This window comes from Zootoca vivipara, chromosome 11 (genome assembly GCF_963506605.1).
Source record: "Zootoca vivipara chromosome 11, rZooViv1.1, whole genome shotgun sequence".
In the NCBI taxonomy this organism is placed as follows: domain Eukaryota; kingdom Metazoa; phylum Chordata; class Lepidosauria; order Squamata; family Lacertidae; genus Zootoca; species Zootoca vivipara.
The window spans coordinates 61,462,312-61,485,750 of record NC_083286.1 but is presented as its reverse complement, the minus strand read 5'-3'; the positions used below and the strand labels follow the sequence as shown (position 1 = coordinate 61,485,750).

Below are 23,439 nucleotides of genomic sequence, written 5' to 3'. Positions count from 1 at the left end.
GGGTGGTTCCTGTGCCTGCAGCATCAGTCGCCCCCCCCCTCACATGCCCAACAAGCAGAGATCTGTCTGGCCCTCCCTCCGCAGGCAGTGGGGTCCTCTGGGCAGGGCACCATGGAAGCAGCTGCCAGCCCCTGACACACAGGCAGAGAAAAGCTCTTTATTTATGCCCTTCCTTTCTTCTGGGTGGCCGTGAATGGGAGCTATCGAAAAGCCATCCATTTGCAGCGGAGGGGCCGCCAGGGCATCGCCGCTCAACTCAAACACGTCCGTCACTCAGCGCCGCTTTCTCGCCCCCTTAATTTATGACCCTGATATTGGCTCGGCTGATCTTCATAAGCCTGAAAGCCTGGCGCCTTCATTCTTTTCAACCAGCTCATTTCACTTGTTTCACCTCTCCTTGGTCAGGAGGGGAGGGAGTGTGTGTGTGTTTTGGGGCGGTGCAATTCTCCCTTCTGCCTTCCGTCCTTCTGCAAGGCAAGTTATCTCCCTGTGCAATAATCCGACTCCTGGAACTTTCTGAAAACCCAGAAGCGTCTCAAACGCAGGAGAGCTTCTGCAAGTCAGGGTAGACAATACTGAACTAAATGGGCAAACTGGTCTCAATTTTTTGATTCTATAAATAGAGAGAATCTTATCATCTGCTCTATAGGCCGAGAGAGCCGGCATTTGTCCGTAGACAGCTTCCGGGTCATATGGCCAGCATGACTAAGCCGCTTCTGGCAAACCAGAGCAGCACATGGAAATGCCATTTACCTTCCCTATTTATCTATTTATCTACTTGCACTTTGACGTGCTTTCGAACTGCTAGGTTGGCAGGAGCAGGGACCGAGCAATGGGAGCTCACCCCGTCGCAGGGATTCGAACCGCCGACCTTCCAATCGGCAAGCCCAAGGCTCAGTGGTTTAGACCACAGCGCCACCCGTACTTCATACCAAATTCAACTGCAAGTCTTCTGAAGAACTTCCTGACAGTAAGAGCTGTTCGACAGTGGAACTTGCTGCCAAGGAGTGTGGTGGAGTCTCCTTCTTTGGAGGTCTTTAAGCAGAGGCTTGACAGCCATCTGTCAGGAATGCTTTGATGGTGTTTCCTGCTTGGCAGGGGGTTGGACTGGATGGCCCTTGGGGTCTCTTCCAACTCTAGGATTCTATGATTCCTCCTCCTTCGGCAGGTGCAACTGGTGGCTCAATGGGCCTCATCACTTATGCCTCCGTCCCCTTTTGCGAGGCCCTAATGGAGACGCAGATCGCTCGGGGAGATTAGCCCCCTCATCCAAGGGACCGGCCAGCAGATTAATGCCAACCGGGAAGCCACAAGACGCGAGTTATTTATGTGCCTCACCCCCGGGATCAATGCAGTGTGGGTAGAGGGAGGGAGCTCAGACTCCTGGCCTCTTATCTCCCCACTGTGGATTTATGGGCATCGACCGCCCCGCCCTAGAGAAGCCGCCACCCTCCCGCGGGATTCGATTCCGCAGCCCCGATGGCAGGAGCCTCACAAAGGACCCCGATACAGATGTACAGCCAGGGGAGAATGGCTGTTAATTAGCACCCTTATCTCAGCCAGGAGAGAGCCAGTTAATTAGCTGAGAGAGAATAATGAGGCCGGTGCTCAGCGGAGGCGCCATGAATCTCGTGTCAGGTGGAGAGGGGGGTCCAGGGTGGAGGGGCTTTGTCACCATCACCCGGGGGGGGGGCTGGCAGCACCTCCATTCCTGGCTGGCGGGAGAACCACGTTCCTTCTTCGAAAGAGGCAGCAGGTGGGTCTCGCTTAGGGTCTAATTGATCCCGTTTAAGGCTTGGAAAGAGTCCCGTCCGACCCCAAGTCAAGAGACATCTAGGATTTTCATTTGCTTCCTGTTTTTGTTGCGTGTTTTTTTAAGGGGAGGAAGTTGCAGCCTCTTTTCCTCGCAGCACGCAACATGGCTCGCTTCTTTGAGCCACCTGTAGGGAATTTTGTGTGCTCAGCATCCAGGGCTGGCAATTGTGTGAAATCTCAGGAAGACAGGGGTGAGGGATGCTCTTGTCTTGAGACGGGGGCAGGGAGGCGGTCAGGTTGGATTTTCTGCAGACTCCAAAAGGGAATTGGGAATTGAAAGAGGGTCGTGGCTGCTGTGATAACGTTGGAGCTGGAGCCATGCAAATAGGGGTGAGTCCAGCTCTGGCTTGCTGTCACTGCCTTGTAATGGGGAGAATAGGTTGTAATATGGAGGCAAAACTGCCTTATGAGGTCGGCAAGGGGAGTAGAGCCCAGGAAACTGAGAATATCCAAAGATCCCTGCTGGATCCGGCCAATGGCTCATCCAGACAGGCGTTCAGTTCTCGTAATGGCCAACCAGGTGCCCCAATAGGGAACTAGCAAGCAGGATCCGAGCACAAGAGCACTCTGCCCTCCTGTGGTTTCCAGCAATTGGTACTCAGAAACATTTCTGCCCCTGACTGTGGCTCCACTGGGAATGTCTCCCTGCCTGGAAGCCTGGAGAGCTGCTGCCAACCAGTGCAGACAGCGCTGAGCGAGATGGATCAGTGCTTTGACTCAGGTGAAGGCAGCATCCTATGCGCAGGAGAACATCTAGGTATGTGCTGCCCTGTATTCATATAATTGTAGAGCTGGAAGGGACCCCCAAGGGTCCTCTAGTCCAACCCCCTGCAATGCATCCCTGACAGATGGCCAGCCAACCTCTGCTTAAAAACCTCTTGGGAAGGAGATTCCACCACCTTCCATCACATAGTCAAACGGCTCTTACTGTCAGAAAGTTCTTCCTGATGTTTTGTCAGAATTGCCTGCCTTGGAACTTGAAGCCATGGGTTCAAGTCCTACCTTCCAGAGCAGGAGAAAACAAGCTTGCTCCCTCTTCCATGTGACAGCCTTCTTAAGATATTTGAAGCCACCTTTGTATCTCGTCTCAGTCTCCTCTTCTCCAGGCTAAACAGACCCAGCTCCTTCAACCGTTCCTCATCAGGCTTCCAAACCCTCTGCCCATAGAATTATGGAATTGCAGAATGCATCATGCGAAAGGCTGGACTGGATAAGATTGCCGGAAGAAATATCAACAGCCTCAGATATGTTGATGACACAACTTTGATGGCAGAAAGTGAGGAGGAATTGAAGTACTTTTTGATGAGGGTGAAGGAGGAGAGCGCAAAATATGGTCTGAAACTCATCATCAAATAAACTAAGATCATGGCCACTGGTCCCATCACCTCCTGGCAAATAGAAGGGGAAGAAATGGAGGCAGTGAGAGATTTTACTTTCTGGGGTTCCATGATCACTGCAGATGGTGACAGCAGTCACGAAATTAAAAGACGCCTGCTTCTTGGGAGAAAAGCAATGACAAACCTAGACAGCATCTTAAAAAGCAGAGACATCACCTTGCCGGCAAAGGTCCGTATTGTTAAAGCTATGGTTTTCCCAGTCGTGATGTATGGAAGTGAGAGCTGGACCATAAAGAAGGGTGATCGCCAAAGAATTGATGCTTTTGAATTATGGTGCTGGAGGAGACTCTTGAGAGTCCCATGGACTGCAAGAAGATCAAACCTATCCATTCTGAAGGAAATCAGCCCTGAGTGCTCACTGGAAGGACAGATCGTGAAGCTGAGGCTCCAATACTTTGGCCACCTCATGAGAAGAGAAGACTCCCTGGAAAAGACCTTGATGTTGGGAAAGATGGAGGGCACAAGGAGAAGGGGACGACAGAGGACAAGATGGTTGGACAGTGTTCTCAAAGCTACCAACATAAAGTTGAGGAAACTGCGGGAGGCAGTGGAAGACAGGAGTGACCATGGGGTCACGAAGAGTCGGACACGACTAAACGACTAAACAATAACAACAAAGTTGGAAGAGACCCTAATTGTCATTAGTTCCACCCCCTGAGATGCTGGAATCTTCAACTAAGCCATTCATGGCAGGGATAGAATTTTCTGAGCATCGCGATGTCCAGCTTATCTGTCTGCACAAGTTTTTTGGTTTTTCATCTTGTTCCTTGATCTCAACGACGAGCAAGTTATTTATGCTCAGGAACACTCTTGTTTTAATGGAAATTTCCGATTTTCAGGACAGGACCCTGGAAGCAGAAGAGGATGGGACACAGGGCTGCCTTCAGGCCACGGAGTTTCCCCCCCCCCCCCCAGCCTTGGAGCCAAGCACGGGTTCTGGCGGCGCTTGACAGGCAGTGGCTCCCGCATTGGAAATCGGTGCCGGGTTTTGTTATCGGGGTCAGGCGGGATAAATAGGAAGCTCCAGCAATTGAGGCGATTCGATAAATGCTTTAACCTCTGACCCCGTCCTCCCAATCCCCCATCGAGCCGCGGAGCCATTTTCAAAAGGCTCCACGACCACAGCTCACGCGGTCTGGAGGCTGCCATCAATTAGAGCCCTTTGCCAGAATCTGGATTAATGAACATGCCGCTCGATAGGAAATAAAACCCCAGGCAGAGGTTAATGTTGCGCTAATTAACTGGGAGGGGGAAGCTGGGAACGGGGGGGGGGGAGGAAAAACGGACACGCACACAAGGCAGGAATTGTTTAAAGAAAGAAGCTTTTGGAGAAAGATGCTGGGGGGGCGCAGCCTTGCCTTGGCATCCCAGAGAGAATCATGGGATCCTAGAGTTGGGTGGGACCCCCAAGGATCATCCAGCCCACCCCCCTGCAATGCAGGAAGCCCAAGATGGATATATCTCCCAGTCCCCAAATGAGTCCAGACCAGAATGGAGATTTGACCCTGTGGCTTCATTCTGCCTCTCTTTATGCACTCTTTATGGGGCTGCCTTGGGAGACAATCCGGAAGCTTCCGTCGGTTCAAAATACAGTTGCCAGAGTCTCCGCCGCAGGTGTTGGATTATTATTATTATTTATTGAATTTGTATACCGCCCATCCAAAGATCACAGGGCAGTTCACAACATTGATCAGGCATTGATCTTATTTATACTGGCGACTCAACACCATTGCAGGTCACATTCATAAATGCAAGTGGACCTTTATATGATACAGTGGTACCTTGGTTCTCAAACTTAATCCGTTCCGTTCAACTCCTGAAACTGTTCGAAAACCAAGGCGCGGCTTCCAATTGGCTGCAGGAGCTTCCTACACTCAAGTGGAAGCTGTGTCAGGCGTTCAGCTTCCAAAAAACATTTGCAAACCGGAACACACTCTTTTGGGGTTGCAGTATTTAGGAGCCGATTTATTCAAGTACCAAGGCGTTTAAGAACCAAGGTACCACTGTACTATCTCCTGTTTTGTGCTTTTACCACCTTTCTACTCTTTTAAGCCTTTCAAAAAAAGATTACTGACGTTGATCTTTATTTATTTAGGTACGTGTGTGTTATTCCCATTGTAAGGTGGCAGGATAAAAAAATGCACCTAAATAAATCATAGAATCGTAGAGTTGGAAGGGACACCCAAGGGTCCTCTAGTCCAACCCCCTGCAAGGCAGGAATCTCAGCTGAAGCATCCCTGACAGATGGCCAGCCAACCTCTCCTTTAAAAACCGCAAAGATAGCAATATTATCATGTTGATGCAATGACAGTGCATTAGGGCCGGATTTGAATTCCAGCCCCTCCCTTCTCCAGAACTCCGGAGAATGTCTGACTCACCTCTCTTTTGCATGAAGCCAAACAAATCGTCCAAGAACTCCTTGCGTTTGGGGTCGGTGTCCAGTTCGTACAGCTGCAAATGTGGGGAAAAGGAAGGCAAGAGATTAGGGCAGGGCAGGAAAGGTTTGGGCCCCCTTTCCTAGAGGCCAGACCCCCCGCAAGGGTCAACAACAACAACTATTATTATTTATTATTTCTACCTCGCCCATCTGGCTGGGTTTCCCCAGCCACTCCGGGCGGCTTCCATCAAAAGATTAAAAATACATTAAAGCATCAGTCATTAAAAACGTCCCTAGACAGGGCTGCCTTCAGATGTCTTCTAAAAGTCAGATAGTTGTTTATTTCCTTGACATCTGATGGGAGGGTGTTCCACAGGGCAGGTGCCACTACCGAGAAGGCCTTGTTCCCTGTAACCTCACTTCTTGCAGGGAGGGAACCACCAGAAGGTGGTTTCACCAGAAGGCCCTCGGAGGTGTCTGGGTTGAATGTTGAACAACAACAGCAGGTCTTCAGGGAATAGATGGGGGGGAGAGATTTGCACATCCCTGAACCCCATTGGGTCTCCCCCAAAATGTACTGTGGACTCCACCTTTTCCTCCAAGGAGGTGCTGTGCATGGTTCTGCTCTCCCTCCTCGTTGAACCCCCACAACAACCCTGTGAGGTAGGTTAGGCTGAGACGCAGTGACTGGCCCCCAAAGTCACACGCAGTGAGCTTCACGGCCAAGTGGGGATTCGAACCCTGGGTCTCCCAGGTCCTACTCTGGCACTCTAACCACTATGCCGCGGCAGCTCTCTTAAGATGAAGCTCTGGCCCCCTCTGCCCATCGTGCAAAGTCAAATCGTTGGTTTAGTTGCCTCTGTTCCCCACCACATCCTCCAAGGAGCTCGAGGCAAGTTGCATGGTTCTGCCCTACAATCGCCACAACAACCACCCTGTGAGGTAGGCCAGGCTGAAAGGCAGGAGCTGGCCCCCAAGGTTACACCCAGCGAGCTTCATGGCCGAGTAGGGATTTGAACCCTGGTCTCCCAGGTGCGACACCCTAACCACTACACAATGCTGGCTCACTTTGCGGCTGAACCAGGAGAAGTTCTACTGCAAGTCCTACTCTTCCCATTTGCAGCTCCTCCCCTTCCTCTGAGAGCGGGGGGGGGAGATCTGCTCCCCCCCAAAAGCTGAGGGGGGGGGGACAGCTTGTGCTTCTGCCGCGCTAACCGAGATGTGCCCAAACGGATACCTAATTCCTCCCACCCAACACCAGAAAGTGGCGAGAGCCAAAAAGGGTCCCTCTCCTTCCTTGCAACCAGATAAGAGGCCGAGAGCCAAGAGCCGTCCGCAGCCCCCCCAAGGGAGCCATTGCCACCCCTCCTTGTCCTCCGCAGCGGCAACCTTTGACCTTTGCACGGGTGGAAGAAATAAATATTTGATGGTGCTGGCGATTGCTGTTGAGCCTTCCTTGACACCTGTAGGGACTGCCTCCATCTCCCTGGCCACCTCCTCCCTTACATCAGGGCAATTAGCAGGATGGGCGCAGCCCCCTACTGACCTCTGACCTCTATTATCCGGCTCCAACAGAGTGAAATTGATGGGGAGGGGAGGGGGCCGCTGCGCCGAGGACCTGTGCCTTCTTCCCACAACGAGGTCCGGGGACATTCTGATTTCAGACTAGAGACTCAGTAGTTTTTTAAAAGGTTGCCCTTTTTGAAAATATTCCAGAAACAATCATTCTTTCAGTCGCACATGCAAACACAGGCATCACAACTGACCACTGCCAGGATAAGGCTTTTAAAAGAATTGTTTTCTGCATGTACGGTTTAGTGGTTTTGTAGCCACAAACTGAAGCGGCTGCGATGCGATGTGGCAGTGATCACACACCCTCTGCAACTGCACCAGGTGAGCCCAGGTGTTTAGCAGCTGGAGAAGCCCACATTTCGTTTTTAAACCAAAGCCAAGTTTCTAGTCCTTAAGACTGCAAATCGATTAAGGCTTGGGGGGGCACAGAATTTGAGTGGACGCAGAACAGGAGCGCTCTCTTTTTCCCCCTTTTCAAATGAAAAACAGGGTTCTGGTTGTTATTTATTATTTATATGATTCTCTACACCTCAGATACCTTCTCTCTAAACAGATCTGCCTTGTGATTATTGGGTAGGCAAAGTGCACAGGTGCCCAGCTCAGCAAACATTCATTTGCCCAACATTCCCACATGGATTTGCACCCTACCCTTATGTGGAGGGTGGGGCCACACTGCTGGGAGCTTGTCTTGGGGGAGTGTCTCTCCAGGTGCCCCCCAAAAGCACCCTTGGGATCCACCTTGCAGCTCTGGCTAGTTGCCACAGCACCTCTTTGTGCACCTGAGCACATCGCCTGCTTCTCCAAGGCCACTTTGCCCAGTCCCAGTCATAACCCCCAACCTTTTCCCCATCAATTCTGCTCCACATGTCCTCTGGCCAGAAGTTAAGAGTGTGGCCTGTGTACACCATTAGCACATGGGTCTGATCCAGGAGGCGATTCTGACGTTCCTAAACAGCAAAGAGACCTTAGGACTCTTCCCCAAAGCGAAGGGGAAACCCCTTTGCTCAGCCAGGAGTGTCCTGCTAAGTGATGCGCGCTCAACGTAAGTCCAGGCTGGCGCAGCTCCTCTCCTGGCCCAGACCTTTGAAACTGCCACATTCCCGAGCTCCAAGGAAAACGGCCGAGAGGGGCAGCCGCTCCGGTAACTTAGCACATCGCATTAGATCGGAATCTGGGGCGAGGAGGCTGTCACACGGTGGCTTGGCACGCCTCGTGGGGAATGGGCACCATGCCAGCCGAAGAAGGACCAGCCGCACAGATTGCTGCTTCATGATTAACCCTTGGACTGCCCGGCTGTCTGGAGGCTTAGAGCTTTGCCCTGCAAACCGCCTCCCCCAAGAACCAACAACAGCTCCCATGGCTTTCCATAATGCTACATATGGCACTGGAAGGACAGATCCTGAAGCTGAGGCTCCAATACTTTGGCCACCTCATGAGAAGAGAAGACACCCTGGAAAAGACCCTGATGTTGGGAAAGATGGAGGGCACAAGGAGAAGGGGACAAGGAGAAGAGGACGAGATGGCTGGACAGTGTTCTCGAAGCTACGAATATGAGTTTGACCAAACTGTGGGAGCCAGTGGAAGACAGGAGTGCCTGGTGTGCTCTGTTCCATGGGGTCACAAAGAGTCGGACACAACTAAACGACTAAACAATGACAACAACATACGGCATCAGCTCCCCTCTCCGATTCCGTGGCCTCCTCTGGCTTGAGCCTGCTGCTCTGGGTTTCGAGACCTCTTTGGGCTAGAGGGCATTCAGGAGCCAGCCACCTTCTTCTGCCAGTCTAGCTGCTCATACTGGTAGGCAGCCGCAAACTCTCCTGCCCTTTCATTCTTGGCCCAAGGCCAGCCCTCTCCGTCTTCCCCGACAATGCAAATTGTGACACCGTCAATCCATGGCCACTGTTCAGATAAGCCTTGAGCTGGCAGCTGCCCCAGCCGGCGGGCTCAGAGCCCGCTTGGCCACAGCTCCATTGCAATCCTTCCGCTGGCATGGCGGGCGCCCCAGTGCAATTTGTAGCGTGGCCAGAGAAAATAGAACTAGAGTTTTGCAGCATTTGGCCAGGCATCCAGAATGGGGCAGGGAGGGTCTTGGCATGTCCTGTGCGACAGCTGCATTCACAGGCAGCAGGCACAAAAGAAAGAAAGGGGTTCTGCGATTCATGAATTGCAGCGGGCTGGACTAGAGGACCTTTGGAGGTCCCTTCCAACTCTAGTATTCTAGAGTTAGTTCGCAGGAGGAAAAAGGAAATAAGAGGTGAGCTTCTGGGCTGCAGACTCAGCAACCCACCCCACCCCTAAATGAGGTTTTAGGGAAGATTTGCAAGGCCCAGCACTAAGAGTCTATCTAGATTGGTATTGTCCACTCTGACTGGCAGCAGTTCTCTAGGATTCCAGCCCTACCTGGAGGTGCAAGGTGGCACACATGGTTCTCCCACTTAATCTCCACAACAACCCTGTGAGGTAGGTTAGGCTGAGAGGCGGGGACTGGCTCCTAAGGTATCACCCAGTGAGTTTCATGGCCAGGTGGGGATTCGAACCCTGGTCTCCCAGGTCCTGGTCCAACACACTAACCACTACACCACACTGCCTGTCAAGGTTCTGCTTTCAGGTTTCCCACAGGCATTTGGCTGGCTACTGTGAGAACAGGATGCTGAACTAAAAGGGGCCACTTTGGCTTGATCCATCCACAGGTCTCTCAACTTGTGCTCCTAGTTTATTTATTTATTTATTTATTTATTCATTCATTTATTTATTCAGAAATACTATATACATTTAATTGGGAAATAAACCCTCAAAGCAGTTTACGTAAAGATGAAACAAGAAGAAAAAAAGAAGAAATTACAGCACTTTTAAGACAAGCAAAAAAGTTAAAACACTAAAAGCAGATTAAAATCCACTAAGCACCTGGGCAGGCTCATCTAAACACAGATGCTTTTAGCAAGCGCTGAAAAGTGTGCAGTTAAGGCCCCTGCCTGGTGTCAAGTGGCAGGGAGTTCCAAAGGCTGGCCGCTGCCACACTAAACCACTGAGTTCTTATAAATACAGAACGGGTATAACGTGACCCCTATCGTAATGCAAGTTTTGCTGATCGAAGTGGTTGCGTGGGCACATCTTGTAGGTAAAGTGGCCCTGAATTGTTAAGGGATTTATTACCTGTCTTTAGGCACCAGGCAAAAATATTCCTCCTTACCCAGGCCTTTGGCCGTTAAATAATCCACGGCCTGTTAAAGCTTGTTGGAGGCCACTGTTGATATTATGATTATTTTACAATTATGCTCTCTGCTATTATGCTTTTTATTATTGGTGCTCTGTGATGTGTTTTTTAATGTTGGGATCTCTGGATAAAGGGCGGCATTCAAGTCTAAGAAGAAATAATAATAATAATAAATAATAATATACTAAATGGCAACACCAGGTGTGGTCGCAGATGGGCAACCAGTTCAGACTTCTGAGCATAGGGGGGATGCGTTGACAATGCCTTACTCCCGTCAGCAATCGCGCTGCAGCATTCTGCACCAACTGCAGTGTCTGGATCGAGCGCACTGCAGTAGGAACCAGCTATGGCAGCCAGGCTTTCTCCGGTCGCAGCTATTGGGCCTGTCGCATTTGGTAAAAGCCACTTCGAGCCACGGAGGCTACCCAACGTGTCGGGAGGCCGGCCAGCTCCCTCCCTCTTCGGTCTGGAAGGGATCCAACCGCGAGGGAAAGCCGCTTCGCCAATTCCAGGCGATTACATAATCCGGGGTCAACTGTGCAGCACGAGCCCATCAGACGCTTGCACGATGACCCCCCCCCCAAAAAAACCCCTGGCTTTCGGACTCTGCACCCAGGAGAAGGCGAGGGAGGGGAGGGGGCGCCGAACTGCCCAGATAAAACAGAAGCTCCAACTTCCCTCATGGCGTTGCTGGTTCCTGGCACCCTGCCCAATATTAGATATGCTGACGGGCCGTTTTGAGGCCCCCACCACTACCACCAAACCGCACACACTCGTGACCACAGAAACCCCTGCAGAGTTTCCCCAGAGGCCGATTAGAGAGGGTTTTAGTCGCTGAATCATCCGCCCAATCAAAGGCGTCAATCGACAGACGGAACCAAAACGATGGCCCTTCGAAGGAAGGGCGAGATGGTGTTATTTCATCAATGGAAGCTGCAAGTGTTTGTAAAAGAAGGAGACCGCCCGAAGTGCTTTCTCCTCCGTCCCGTTTGGCAGCAGGAAACCACACCAGAATTGAAAGAGGGGCTACTAATAAAGAAAAACAGTGCATTCCTAAATTCTCCACCACAGAGTGTCAAAGTTTGCTGTGGCTCAGCCAAATGGGCTCCCAGCCAATTTATCAAAATGGGCTTTTGTTTATTCATCTGACCATTCAACCGGTGAAAGCTTCTGGTCCGATTTCATAGCACCACAGAACTGGAGAGTTGGAAGGAAGTGCACCCAGAGGTCATCCAGCCCAACCCCCTGCTCCATCACAGTTGACTCATGTTAAGCTTGTGGTCTACTTGTGGTGCCTTCATATCAAGATCCAGGGAAAGATCTTGCAGCTTGAAGGAGCTGCATGCTCTCTACAGCACTGCAATGAACAAATGAGTAAGAGCTTGCTGGATCAGGCCAAGGGCCTACATTGTCCAGCACCCTGTTCTCACACAGGGCAACCAGATGGGGGGAAGTGGTGCCAGGCTGCATATTTCTAAATGCACAGGTGTTCCACCCTGCCAGTGAAAGGCAGGATCCGAGCCGGGGCACCTGTGAGGGCTGTCCACCTGGACCTCCAAGGCAGAGCGAGGCAGAGGCAACTGGATCAGTCTGGATTCCAGCGAGAGTGGAATCCTGCTCCTCAGCACAAACTTCATTAAACGACCCTGGATACAGATTAACTTCCCCGTTTGGCATTATTCGGTTATTGCTGCTTTGCATGCAGTTTTATCAGCTGGAAGGGGGCAGAGGAAATGCCCCAGAAAGCAGGGCAAAGATGTGAAGACGCAGCGCCCAAAAAGAAGGCGCGGGTTTGCAAGGGATTTGCCTGCATTGATTTAGAAGTGCAGGTGAAAAACTGAGGAAGAATTACTGCAACCGAAATTGGAACGCGGCAGGTCTCAACAGGGGGAGGACGGTGACCAGCATGGTAGCCCCTACACGGGGGGGGGGGGACTGGGGGGGTTGCCATCCATGCCTTAAAATGAGCAGGAAAACTGCACCAGGACAAAGGAATTATTGCAAAGCAGGTTGAAAGAAAAACCCCTCGAGAGGTCTCCTAGAAACCAACATCAATGGGCCCGTATATAATTCCTTGAGAACTCCCATTTAAATTGTTGTCACTCACCCTGGGACCTGCTGGAGAAAGGCGGGCAATTAATTTAATAATAAATATTATATCCCCCGATATTGCCGATTGCGGCTGCCGAGTCTGAAAGTGTGTGGCTTTGTGGGTTCATGACAGAGGGGAGTTCTGAACCGGGAGCTTCCTGATTCTTAGCTCAGATGTTATGCCACACTAGGTCACTAAAAGAGAGAGTTAAAGAAAGTGGGGTGCAGGGAGGAGTTTTGCTTTTGTTTGTTTGGAAGTGTGATAGGAAAGGCGGAGCACTCTCCAAAACCCTGAGAATGAGCAACCCGCCTCTTGAAAGCAAGAGCCAAGATTCTTCTTGGTGGTTTTTTTGTGGGGGGGAGGGATCCAGTAAGTTCTGTCCTGGCAACCAGATAGATTTTCATCAGATTCTTAGGGAGATCACGGCTACGATGCATGTTTGAAACTGCCAGAATTTCCCACCTCCCTCTGCTTTGGGCACAAATGCATTCAATTCATTCAGGGGTTCCATTTGCCGGAGCTGTTGTTTTACCTACTCGTATTGCTTGTCCTTCAGGGCCAACAGGGCGACTGTTGTCTAAGCAATGAACAGACTTTGCCAAACCGGTGCCCTCCAGAGGTTTTGGACTGCAGCTCCAAAACCACTAACAAGACACTAGACAGCCACTAACAAATAAGAAGGGTGGCAAACGGTGAAGGGTACGAGGTCATTTAGCTGCTGCCAGTGCAGGGAGGGGGGGAGCAAAGAAGGCTTCGGGGAAAGGGAAATGGCTCCTTATCCTCTCGTCAAGGTCCCTGAAGCCTGAATTTGCTCCGTCCCCTGGGAAGGTTCACTCGGTGCCCTGGAGGTCAGAGGGCAGGACTCGTCCCTTGTAGCCGGTCTTGCATCTTCAAGGCAGCACAAGCCGGAAGCTGGGGGGCAGAGTGGGGGCCTTGACCCAAGAGAGGACCTATTGATGACACGATAAGCGTGGCCTGCCTCGGCCGTCAAAGGAGAGGGTGGCAGCAGAGACAAAGCGGCTGGAAGCAATCCGGCAGAGAGTTCGGAGGGAGCACCTAGGCAGCCGCCTAGAAAGATCCGGCGGTCTATTCAGCCCAGAAGGTCAGCTTTGCAGGCTGGCCGAGTGGAAGGTGTCCTGGGAAGAAGCAAACCCCTAACCCCCACCAGTCTAATTGGGACAGCAGCGGCCAGCCTTACAGGGCTGTTGTGCGGATAAGCAGGATGAAGCACTGGAATGCAAACAAAGGGTTTGTACAGGCATGCCCAAAAAGAAGTGGGAGAAATGAGATGAGCGAGAGAGCAAGGCAGCCCTCCCATGAATGAAGGTTGCAAAACTTGGGACTTTTCAGTTTAGAGAACAGAGAAAATAAGAGATGGTCTGATAGAAGATTATGAAACTCACCATGCCGCGGAGAAAGTGAATAGAGGAAAAGTTTTCCTCCCTCTCTCATAACACTAGAATTTGTGCACATCCCAGGAAGCTGAATGTTGGCAGGTTCAGAAAAGATAACAGGAAGTCCTTCTTCACACAGCGCAAGGTTAAACTGTGGAACTCCCTGCCACAAGAGGCAGTGATGACCACCAACTTAAGAGAGTTCTACGATAATCTAGCACCCTGTCCTCATAGTGGCCAGCTAGATGTCTGTGAGAAACCAACAAGCAGGACCCAAACTCAAGAGCTTTCTCCCCTCCTGCAATTCTAGCAACTGGTATTTAGAAGATTTGCTGCCTTTGACCATGGAAGCAAAGCACAGCCATCATAGGTAATAGCCCTCAAGAGCCATCATCTTCCCGAATTTGTCTAATCCCCTGTTAAAGTCATTTAGAGTGATGGCCACCACTGCCTCTTGTGGGAGTGAGTTCCATAGTTTGCACTGCACAAGAGCATTTCATGCACTCTTTTCCATGGAGCTTGTTCAGGAATGCCTGATCAGATCCGCTTAGTAGTTCCACCTGCTGCTCCATCATGCCTCTCATGGTAGGTGTGCATTGCAGAAGAGTCCAGAAGCATTTCAGACTTGCGAGTCGGAGGCTGTGGAGCCTCCAGGAAAGCAGCCAGACTAGGCACATGACCCGGATCTGCAAGACTTGTGTGTTAAGCATGCTGCTTCATGGAAGTGGGCAGCTGGCAAGCTCCATGAGAGGCACCTAAACACCTTCTACGTAAACTGTGTCAGGAAAGTTTTGGGTAATGCATGGCAGGACAGAGTCTCAAACAAAGACGTTCTCTCCCAAGCCCACACTCCCAGTATGTCCACACTGCTGTGCCAGCGATGTCTATGCTGGCTTGGTCACGCCCACAGAATGGAAGATGGCAGGATCCCCAGGGATGTGCCCTACAGGGAGATGGTTTCCGGCACCAGGCCAGTTGGCATTGCAAATGTGACGTGAATCATAGAATCATAGAGTTGGAAGAGACCACAAGAGCCATCCAGTCCAACCCCCTGCCAAGCAGGAAACACCATCAAAGCATTCTTGACATATGCCTGTCAAGCCTCTGCTTAAAGACCTCCAAAGAAGGAGATTCCACCACACTCCTTGGTAGCAAATTCCACTGCTGAATAGCTCTTACTGTCAGGAAGTTCTTCCTAATGTTTAGGTGGAATCTTCTTTCTTGTAGCTTGAATCCGCTTCTCTGGAGCAGCAGAAAACAACCTTTCACCCTCTTCCATATGACATCCTTTTATATATTTGAACATGGCTATCATATCACCCCTTAACCTTCTCTTCTCCAGGCTAAACATACCCAGCTCCCTAAGCCGTTCCTCATAAGGCATCGTTTCCAGGCCTTTGACCATTTTGGTTGCCCTCTTCTGGACATGTTCCAGCTTGTCAGTATCCTTCTTGAACTGTAGTGCCCAGAACTGGACACAGTACTCCAGGTGAGGTCTGACCAGAGCGGAATACAGTGGTACTATTACTTCCCTAGATCTAGATGCTATACTCCTATTGATGCAGCCCAGAATTGCATTGGCTTTTTTAGCTGCTGCATCACACTGTTGACTCATGTCAGGTTTGTGTTCTACCAAGACTCCTATTTTGTAGGCTGGCAACACCAACCCAGCTGTAGGGAATCCCTTGCAGATGACCCACAGTGCCTGGAGACAGATGGCTGGGTTGTGTATTCACAACAGGGACCAGAGGAGGAATTTGTGCACATCCCAGGAAGCTGAATGTTGGCAGGTTCAGAAAAGATAACAGCCGCCTAGAAAGATCCGGCGGTCTATTCAGCCCAGAAGGTCAGCTTTGCAGGCTGGCCGAGTGGAAGGTGTCCTGGGAAGAAGCAAACCCCTAACCCCCACCAGTCTAATTGGGACAGCAGCGGCCAGCCTTACAGGGCTGTTGTGCGGATAAGCAGGATGAAGCACTGGAATGCAAACAAAGGGTTTGTACAGGCATGCCCAAAAAGAAGTGGGAGAAATGAGATGAGCGAGAGAGCAAGGCAGCCCTCCCATGAATGAAGGTTGCAAAACTTGGGACTTTTCAGTTTAGAGAACAGAGAAAATAAGAGATGGTCTGATAGAAGATTATGAAACTCACCATGCCGCGGAGAAAGTGAATAGAGGAAAAGTTTTCCTCCCTCTCTCATAACACTAGAATTTGTGCACATCCCAGGAAGCTGAATGTTGGCAGGTTCAGAAAAGATAACAGGAAGTCCTTCTTCACACAGCGCAAGGTTAAACTGTGGAACTCCCTGCCACAAGAGGCAGTGATGACCACCAACTTAAGAGAGTTCTACGATAATCTAGCACCCTGTCCTCATAGTGGCCAGCTAGATGTCTGTGAGAAACCAACAAGCAGGACCCAAACTCAAGAGCTTTCTCCCCTCCTGCAATTCTAGCAACTGGTATTTAGAAGATTTGCTGCCTTTGACCATGGAAGCAAAGCACAGCCATCATAGGTAATAGCCCTCAAGAGCCATCATCTTCCCGAATTTGTCTAATCCCCTGTTAAAGTCATTTAGAGTGATGGCCACCACTGCCTCTTGTGGGAGTGAGTTCCATAGTTTGCACTGCACAAGAGCATTTCATGCACTCTTTTCCATGGAGCTTGTTCAGGAATGCCTGATCAGATCCGCTTAGTAGTTCCACCTGCTGCTCCATCATGCCTCTCATGGTAGGTGTGCATTGCAGAAGAGTCCAGAAGCATTTCAGACTTGCGAGTCGGAGGCTGTGGCGCCTCCAGGAAAGCAGCCAGACTAGGCACATGACCCGGATCTGCAAGACTTGTGTGTTAAGCATGCTGCTTCATGGAAGTGGGCAGCTGGCAAGCTCCATGAGAGGCACCTAAACACCTTCTACGTAAACTGTGTCAGGAAAGTTTTGGGTAATGCATGGCAGGACAGAGTCTCAAACAAAGACGTTCTCTCCCAAGCCCACACTCCCAGTATGTCCACACTGCTGTGCCAGCGATGTCTATGCTGGCTTGGTCACGCCCACAGAATGGAAGATGGCAGGATCCCCAGGGATGTGCCCTACAGGGAGATGGTTTCCGGCACCAGGCCAGTTGGCATTGCAAATGTGACGTGAATCATAGAATCATAGAGTTGGAAGAGACCACAAGAGCCATCCAGTCCAACCCCCTGCCAAGCAGGAAACACCATCAAAGCATTCTTGACATATGCCTGTCAAGCCTCTGCTTAAAGACCTCCAAAGAAGGAGATTCCACCACACTCCTTGGTAGCAAATTCCACTGCTGAATAGCTCTTACTGTCAGGAAGTTCTTCCTAATGTTTAGGTGGAATCTTCTTTCTTGTAGCTTGAATCCGCTTCTCTGGAGCAGCAGAAAACAACCTTTCACCCTCTTCCATATGACATCCTTTTATATATTTGAACATGGCTATCATATCACCCCTTAACCTTCTCTTCTCCAGGCTAAACATACCCAGCTCCCTAAGCCGTTCCTCATAAGGCATCGTTTCCAGGCCTTTGACCATTTTGGTTGCCCTCTTCTGGACATGTTCCAGCTTGTCAGTATCCTTCTTGAACTGTAGTGCCCAGAACTGGACACAGTACTCCAGGTGAGGTCTGACCAGAGCGGAATACAGTGGTACTATTACTTCCCTAGATCTAGATGCTATACTCCTATTGATGCAGCCCAGAATTGCATTGGCTTTTTTAGCTGCTGCATCACACTGTTGACTCATGTCAGGTTTGTGTTCTACCAAGACTCCTATTTTGTAGGCTGGCAACACCAACCCAGCTGTAGGGAATCCCTTGCAGATGACCCACAGTGCCTGGAGACAGATGGCTGGGTTGTGTATTCACAACAGGGACCAGAGGAGGAATGAGAGAAGAAACACCCTGGTGCATTTGCAGCAGCGCAACCGGACGCCTTCATCTGCCCCCGCTGCAACAAAACATGTAAATAATAAGTCTCTCCTGCATTTGGTCTCTACAGCCACAGCAGGCGCTGTAAGTCTCCAACGGTTTGACTTCATCCCCAAATGTGCATTCCTCCATTGCCTCCGGAGACAGACGGATGCCAACCATGATTGAACCTGCTCTGTCACTGAGCTATGGCCCTTCTCCACCGTACCCCCGAGCCCGAGGAACAAAATGCCTCCATAGCACCTCATGGGTCCAAAGGAACACCCCAGACAAGGTAGGCAATGGGACAGAGGGCTCTTGAGTTAGTGGCAAGTGGGAAAAGCCTGGGAGAGACAGCCTGGAGGCAAAGGTTATAAGGGCTCAGTTTGCTCTCACCGTGGGCTTAAGCTTGTAGCTCAAGCTGGACCTGCAATGTCTGTCCTGCCTTCTTGCCCTGCCTGCATCAGACTGGCCACTGTACCCCTGGGGTAACCATGGTGCCCACTGGCATAGGCAAGCTAGCATTACCCCCTAATGGAGGAAGGGGGAGCCCTTGGCCCTCCAAGATGGTGGGAGGCTCTTGTCAGCCCCCACCAGCATGGCCAGTAGCCAAGGGTGTTGGGAGTTGTAGTTTGGCAACATCTGGGGTGGCCAAAGGTTCCCCAGCTGTGCCCCAAAGTGCTCCCAGTTTGCAGCTCCGAGGAGTCTGCCTTGCCACTAACCGATGCTCCGTTGACGGTGACAAACTGCAGGCTAGGAGATCAATGCTCCCGCCATAAAAGTCAGGGCACATGAAGGAAAAATTAGTGCTAATCGAAAGCACTATAGACACCAATTCCTCCCAGGAAACCGGGGCGAGAATTTAAAGCCGGCTGAAAAGAAACAAAACTCAGCAATCCAGAATGGATTTCCAAAAGGCACACAAAGGAATCCGGCCTCCACAACAGAGCGGAGGACAAAACAGAATCATTTAAAGAAACAATTGCGCTCCGAGAGGCGGTTAATGCTGGCGTGCGAGGAAGTCGCAACCGGAGGGGGTGTTAGTGATATACAGTAGCCGAGACAGGCACGCTCAGAGTGATTTAGGCAAAACACCTCTGGAAGGTTCTCTGGTTTTTAATAGGCAGTCGGAGTAATTAAGCAAGTTTTGTGTCTGCAACAATGGCCAAGGAAACACCTCCAGCCCTGGGGATACCTGCATGCTGACGATCCACCGAGATACTCTAGAGCCACAGACGCACACAAGGTTCTTTGTGTTGCTTGGCCAAGCAATCTTCTGCAGCACCAAAGCAATGGGGGCTGTCAGGAGTGAGCCACCTTGCAGATGCAAAGCCTTCTGAGGAGTCTTGAACCCAGGAGGTCTCCTACCCTGGCCAGTGGTCTGGGCAACCCCCAGGCCCAGGGAGGCCAACTCCAGATCTCCCTCCAGATCTCCCTTCCTAGCCATATACTCAAGGGAACAAATGAGACAGGAGCCCACAAATATCCATTCTCTCGGCAGGACTGGACCCCAGGCTTAGGAAGAAAGAGGGACCCCCAAAGGTAGACCAGAGTTTAATAGGTGTGTTACTTTCAGCTTGTGCAACATTTTTATTTTTTCTTCATTTCTATGGTAAACGAGGCAGGTGGCAGTCTTCAAGGGCAGTCTGCAAACAGCACCTTGTAGTAGTCTAGCCCAGAGTTGGCAGCCCCCACCTCCAAGCGGTTCGCGATAGCTCATAAATCTTTATACTTGCAGCGTATGTGCTATCGTGAACCGCTTGGAGGTGGGGGCTGCCAGCGCTGGGCTTCCTGCTAGCAGAGTTGAGCTGGGCGACAGAACCTGGCCAACCCCAGAGCGGCAGAACTAGCATGTAGAAGCACATCGAAAATGACTTCCTGGCGTGCCAGCTGTGGCCCCTCCTGGGCAGAAGTACCCTAGCCGGCCCCCCAAAGCCCTTGTATGGTCAAGACTAGACTACTACAACGTACTGCATGTTGGAGCTGCCCTTGGAGACTTCCCAGAAAGTGCTGTTTCATTCATTAAACGTCTGCAAGGCTTCTAACTGCAACCAGCCAATGGAAGCAGCCTTTTTGCTCCGCCAGCCGCCACTCATTTCCAAGCACCATTCAAAGAACCAGTGCTTACATTTAAAGCCCAGCAAGGCTTGAAGGGACAGAGACATTCTATAACTGCAATCCTGCCCCTCTCCCAGGTCCGGCACCTCCTGAAGTTAGGCGCATTAGTTCTACTTCTTATGAATTTTTATGTACTTTGATGTCTTAATGCAGTTTGGGGTTTTATCATTCTCTCTCTCTCAGTACACACACACACACACACACACACACACACAGTGGTACCTTGGTTCTCAAACTTAATCCGTTCCGCAAGTCCGTTCCAAAACCAAAGCGTTCCAAAACCAAGGCACACTTTCCCATAGAAAGTAATGCAAAATGGATCGGTCTGTTCCAGACTTTTAAAAACAACCCCTAAAAGAGCAATTTTAACATGAATTTTACCATCTAACGAGACCATTGATCCATAAAATGAAAGCAATAAGCCATGTACTGCAGTCACACAATCAATCAACCAGCTGATGAACTGGGTTCCACACAGTCACAAAAACAAAACAAAAAGCCGCAAAAACAGACAGACCTCAGCGTAACACTCAAAACGGAAGTGTGGCACTCAAAACGGAGCACGTTTGGCTTCCAAAAAAAGTTCACAAACTGGAACAGCCAGTGTGGTGTCGTGGTTAAGAGTGGTAGACTCGTAATCTGGGGAACCGGGTTTGCGTCTCCGCTCCTCCACATGCAGCTGCTGGGTAACCTTGGGCTAGTCACACTTCTCTGAAGTCTCTCAGCCTCACTCACCTCACAGAGTGTTTGTTGTGGGAGAGGAAGGTAAAGGAGATTGTGAGCCGCTTTGAGACTCCTTAGGGTAGTGATAAAGCGGGAAATCCAAACTCCTCTTCTTCCTCTTCTTCTGGGTTTGCAGTGTTTGGGTTCCAAGTTGTTTGAGTACCAAGGCGTTTGAGAACCAAGATACCACTGTACACACACACACACACACACACACACACGGCCAACCAAATGTCTGTGAGAAACCTACAAGCAGGACCCGAACTCAAGACCCTTCCCCTCTCCTGCAATTCTAGCAAATGGTATTCAGAAGCATTGCTGCCTCCGACCGTGAAGGCCACTGGTGCTACCAGCTATCCATAGCCTTCTGCTCCTTCAGGAATTTGCCTAATCCACTTTGAAAGCCATCCCTGCCTCCTGTGGCAGTGAGTTCCACAACTCAACTAAGCGCTGCATAAATAAGGCCTTTCTTTTATCCTTCACGGATCTCCCAGCATTCAGCTTATTGGGTGTCAACAAGTTCTAGTGTTACTGAGGCAGAAAAAGTTTGTACTCTCACCACCTCCATGCGCAATTTTCTATCAATGTTCAATTGTTTTTTAAAGAATTTTTTTCCTGTGTTGTTAATTATTATTATTTTATTGAGTAAGCAGTTCTGAGACCTGCCAGAGGAAAAGCTGGCGTATAAATAAATATAATCATCATCATCAACAACAACAACAAATGGACAGAAGATATGTATAATCTTGCAACACATGAATAAGTCGCATACAAACGTAGACTCACAATGGGCAAATTTAATGATAGTTGGATAACAACCTTAACAAGTTTATAAGGTAGGTTTTGTGTGTGGTTTTTTTTTGGCTTTTTTCCTTTTTACATGGGTGCATCTTATCAATTGTCATTCTTTTCCCGTCTTCTTTTACCTTTTACCAATTTTACACTGGGCATAAAAATTACTTTTTTATTCTTCAATAATGAATATGACATATTAATCACAGTAAATGATTTTATGCACCTCTATCGCGTCTCTTCCTACTCACCTTTCCTCTAAACGAAAAGGTCCCATACGCTGCAAGGATTCTCTCCATCCTCTTGGACGTTTTGGCTGCCCAATTTCTGGACCTCTGCAATATCCTTTCTTGTGGCAAGACGTCCAGAACTGCACATGGATTGCTGGTTTCCCAGGACAGTGGACTAGAAGGGCAAATGTCCTGACCCAGCAGTGCCCTTACTTACTTATTTCTGGTTTTTATTCATTTTCATAGGACAGAAAATAAATTTTGGGTAAACAACTAATGCCTGGCAACAAACCCTAACCATTGGGTTCTTTTGCCCCATCTTTTTGTGCCTGCCAAACAGCCGTGTTGTGCTTCTGACAATATTTTCTTTTCTTGTTAGTTATGCTGTTTTAACTGTGCATCTTATACTTGACTTCACTTAGCATTTTTTTTAACGTTTAAGATTTTTTTTATTAACTTTGTTTGTGTTAAATATGTATTCTGTAGCTGACCTCCTTTGTCATGTTTCATTTTGAAATCTTTCAGATAACATTTTGGTTTTCTAGTTACAGGTAGGTAGCCGTGTTGGTCTGAGTCGAAACAAAATAAAAAAAAATTCCTTCAGTAGCACCTTAAAGACCAACTAAGTTTTTAAAGACCAAAAAAAAAACTTAGTTGGTCTTTAAGGTGCTACTGAAGGAATTTTTTTTATTTTTGTTTTGTTTTCTGTTAATTATGTTGCTCTGACTGTATACTCTACATTTGACTTTCTTCAGATTGTTTTCTTGATGTTTTTATATTCTGTAAACTGCTTTGAGGTTTTTCTTAAAAATATAAAGCTGTGTAGAAATGAAAATAATAATAATAATAATAATAATAATAATAATAATAATAATAATATGCTGCTCTGCATTCTGGACAAATGTGAGCTGGAGATGCACCTCTCTCTCTCTCTCTCCTTTTCTCTCTCTCTCTCTCAGGCATCTGGCCTCTCTCGTCTCTCCACACCCTCGGGGGGCAACACCACCCCAATTACGGCGCATAAAGGCAGGAATGATCCTCCACCCCAACCGGGCGCAATTACCCTCCTCTCCTGCCTGCCGCCGTGGAACTTGAAGAAGCGAAAACAGGTGTGACCTCAAAGCTTTGGTATCTATTTTTCCACCATTTATTAACCTCTAACCTTTTATCTGGGGGGCGCCTGGAGATGCATAAACATGTTTCATCAAACCCGGGGCCAAAGGTCACCTTTTAAGCAGAGACAATTGCAGAGCGGAATGGCAGAGGGTTCGGGGCGTGGAGGGTTTCAGGCCTTCATTAAATGCATTGATCAGCAGGCTCCCGAAACCCTTTGATAATGTCATCCCGGCCTTTAATGGGGGAAAGTTAGGGGGTGGCCTCCCTGGGGGGCGGGGGGGAGAGGCAGGATTTCTCGCATGTTGCCACAAGCAGATGGGCCGGGGTGGGCTGGATTAACCATTCCACTCCTTCTGCTTCCAAAAGGAACAGGCGGGAGGGCGCAAGAGCAGAACTGCAGCACCAAATTTGGGTGCCGTTTCAAGGACCAGTTTTTAAATCCCATCAGAAGTATCTGTTTTAAACACGGTTTTAACAGTGAGTCCATAAGTGACTGTGGAGGCCAATTCTGGATCCACACGTCCTTCCACAGTGGGGTTTCCGGGTGGGAGTTGATCACGGTGTGGATTTGCCAAGCGTGCCTTCCTTTTAGCATAATTCTCCCTTGCGTCCTGAGTTCAAGCATCTTCAAAGCCCACGACACCTTTGGTAAAGGCTGTTCTCCAACTGGAGCGCTCGCA

The 23,439-nt window shown here is 49.7% G+C and overlaps 1 protein-coding gene across 1 annotated transcript in view; it reads right to left on the bottom strand.

Annotated features, from left to right (window-relative positions):
* ARID3C (AT-rich interaction domain 3C) overlaps positions 1-23,439 on the bottom strand; it is a 113,889-nt gene that overhangs the window by 27,051 nt on the left and 63,399 nt on the right. The window contains exon 4 of the mRNA XM_060280026.1: positions 5,591-5,663. Coding sequence (XP_060136009.1) covers positions 5,591-5,663 — 73 coding nt within the window. The remainder of the gene's footprint in view (positions 1-5,590; positions 5,664-23,439) is intronic.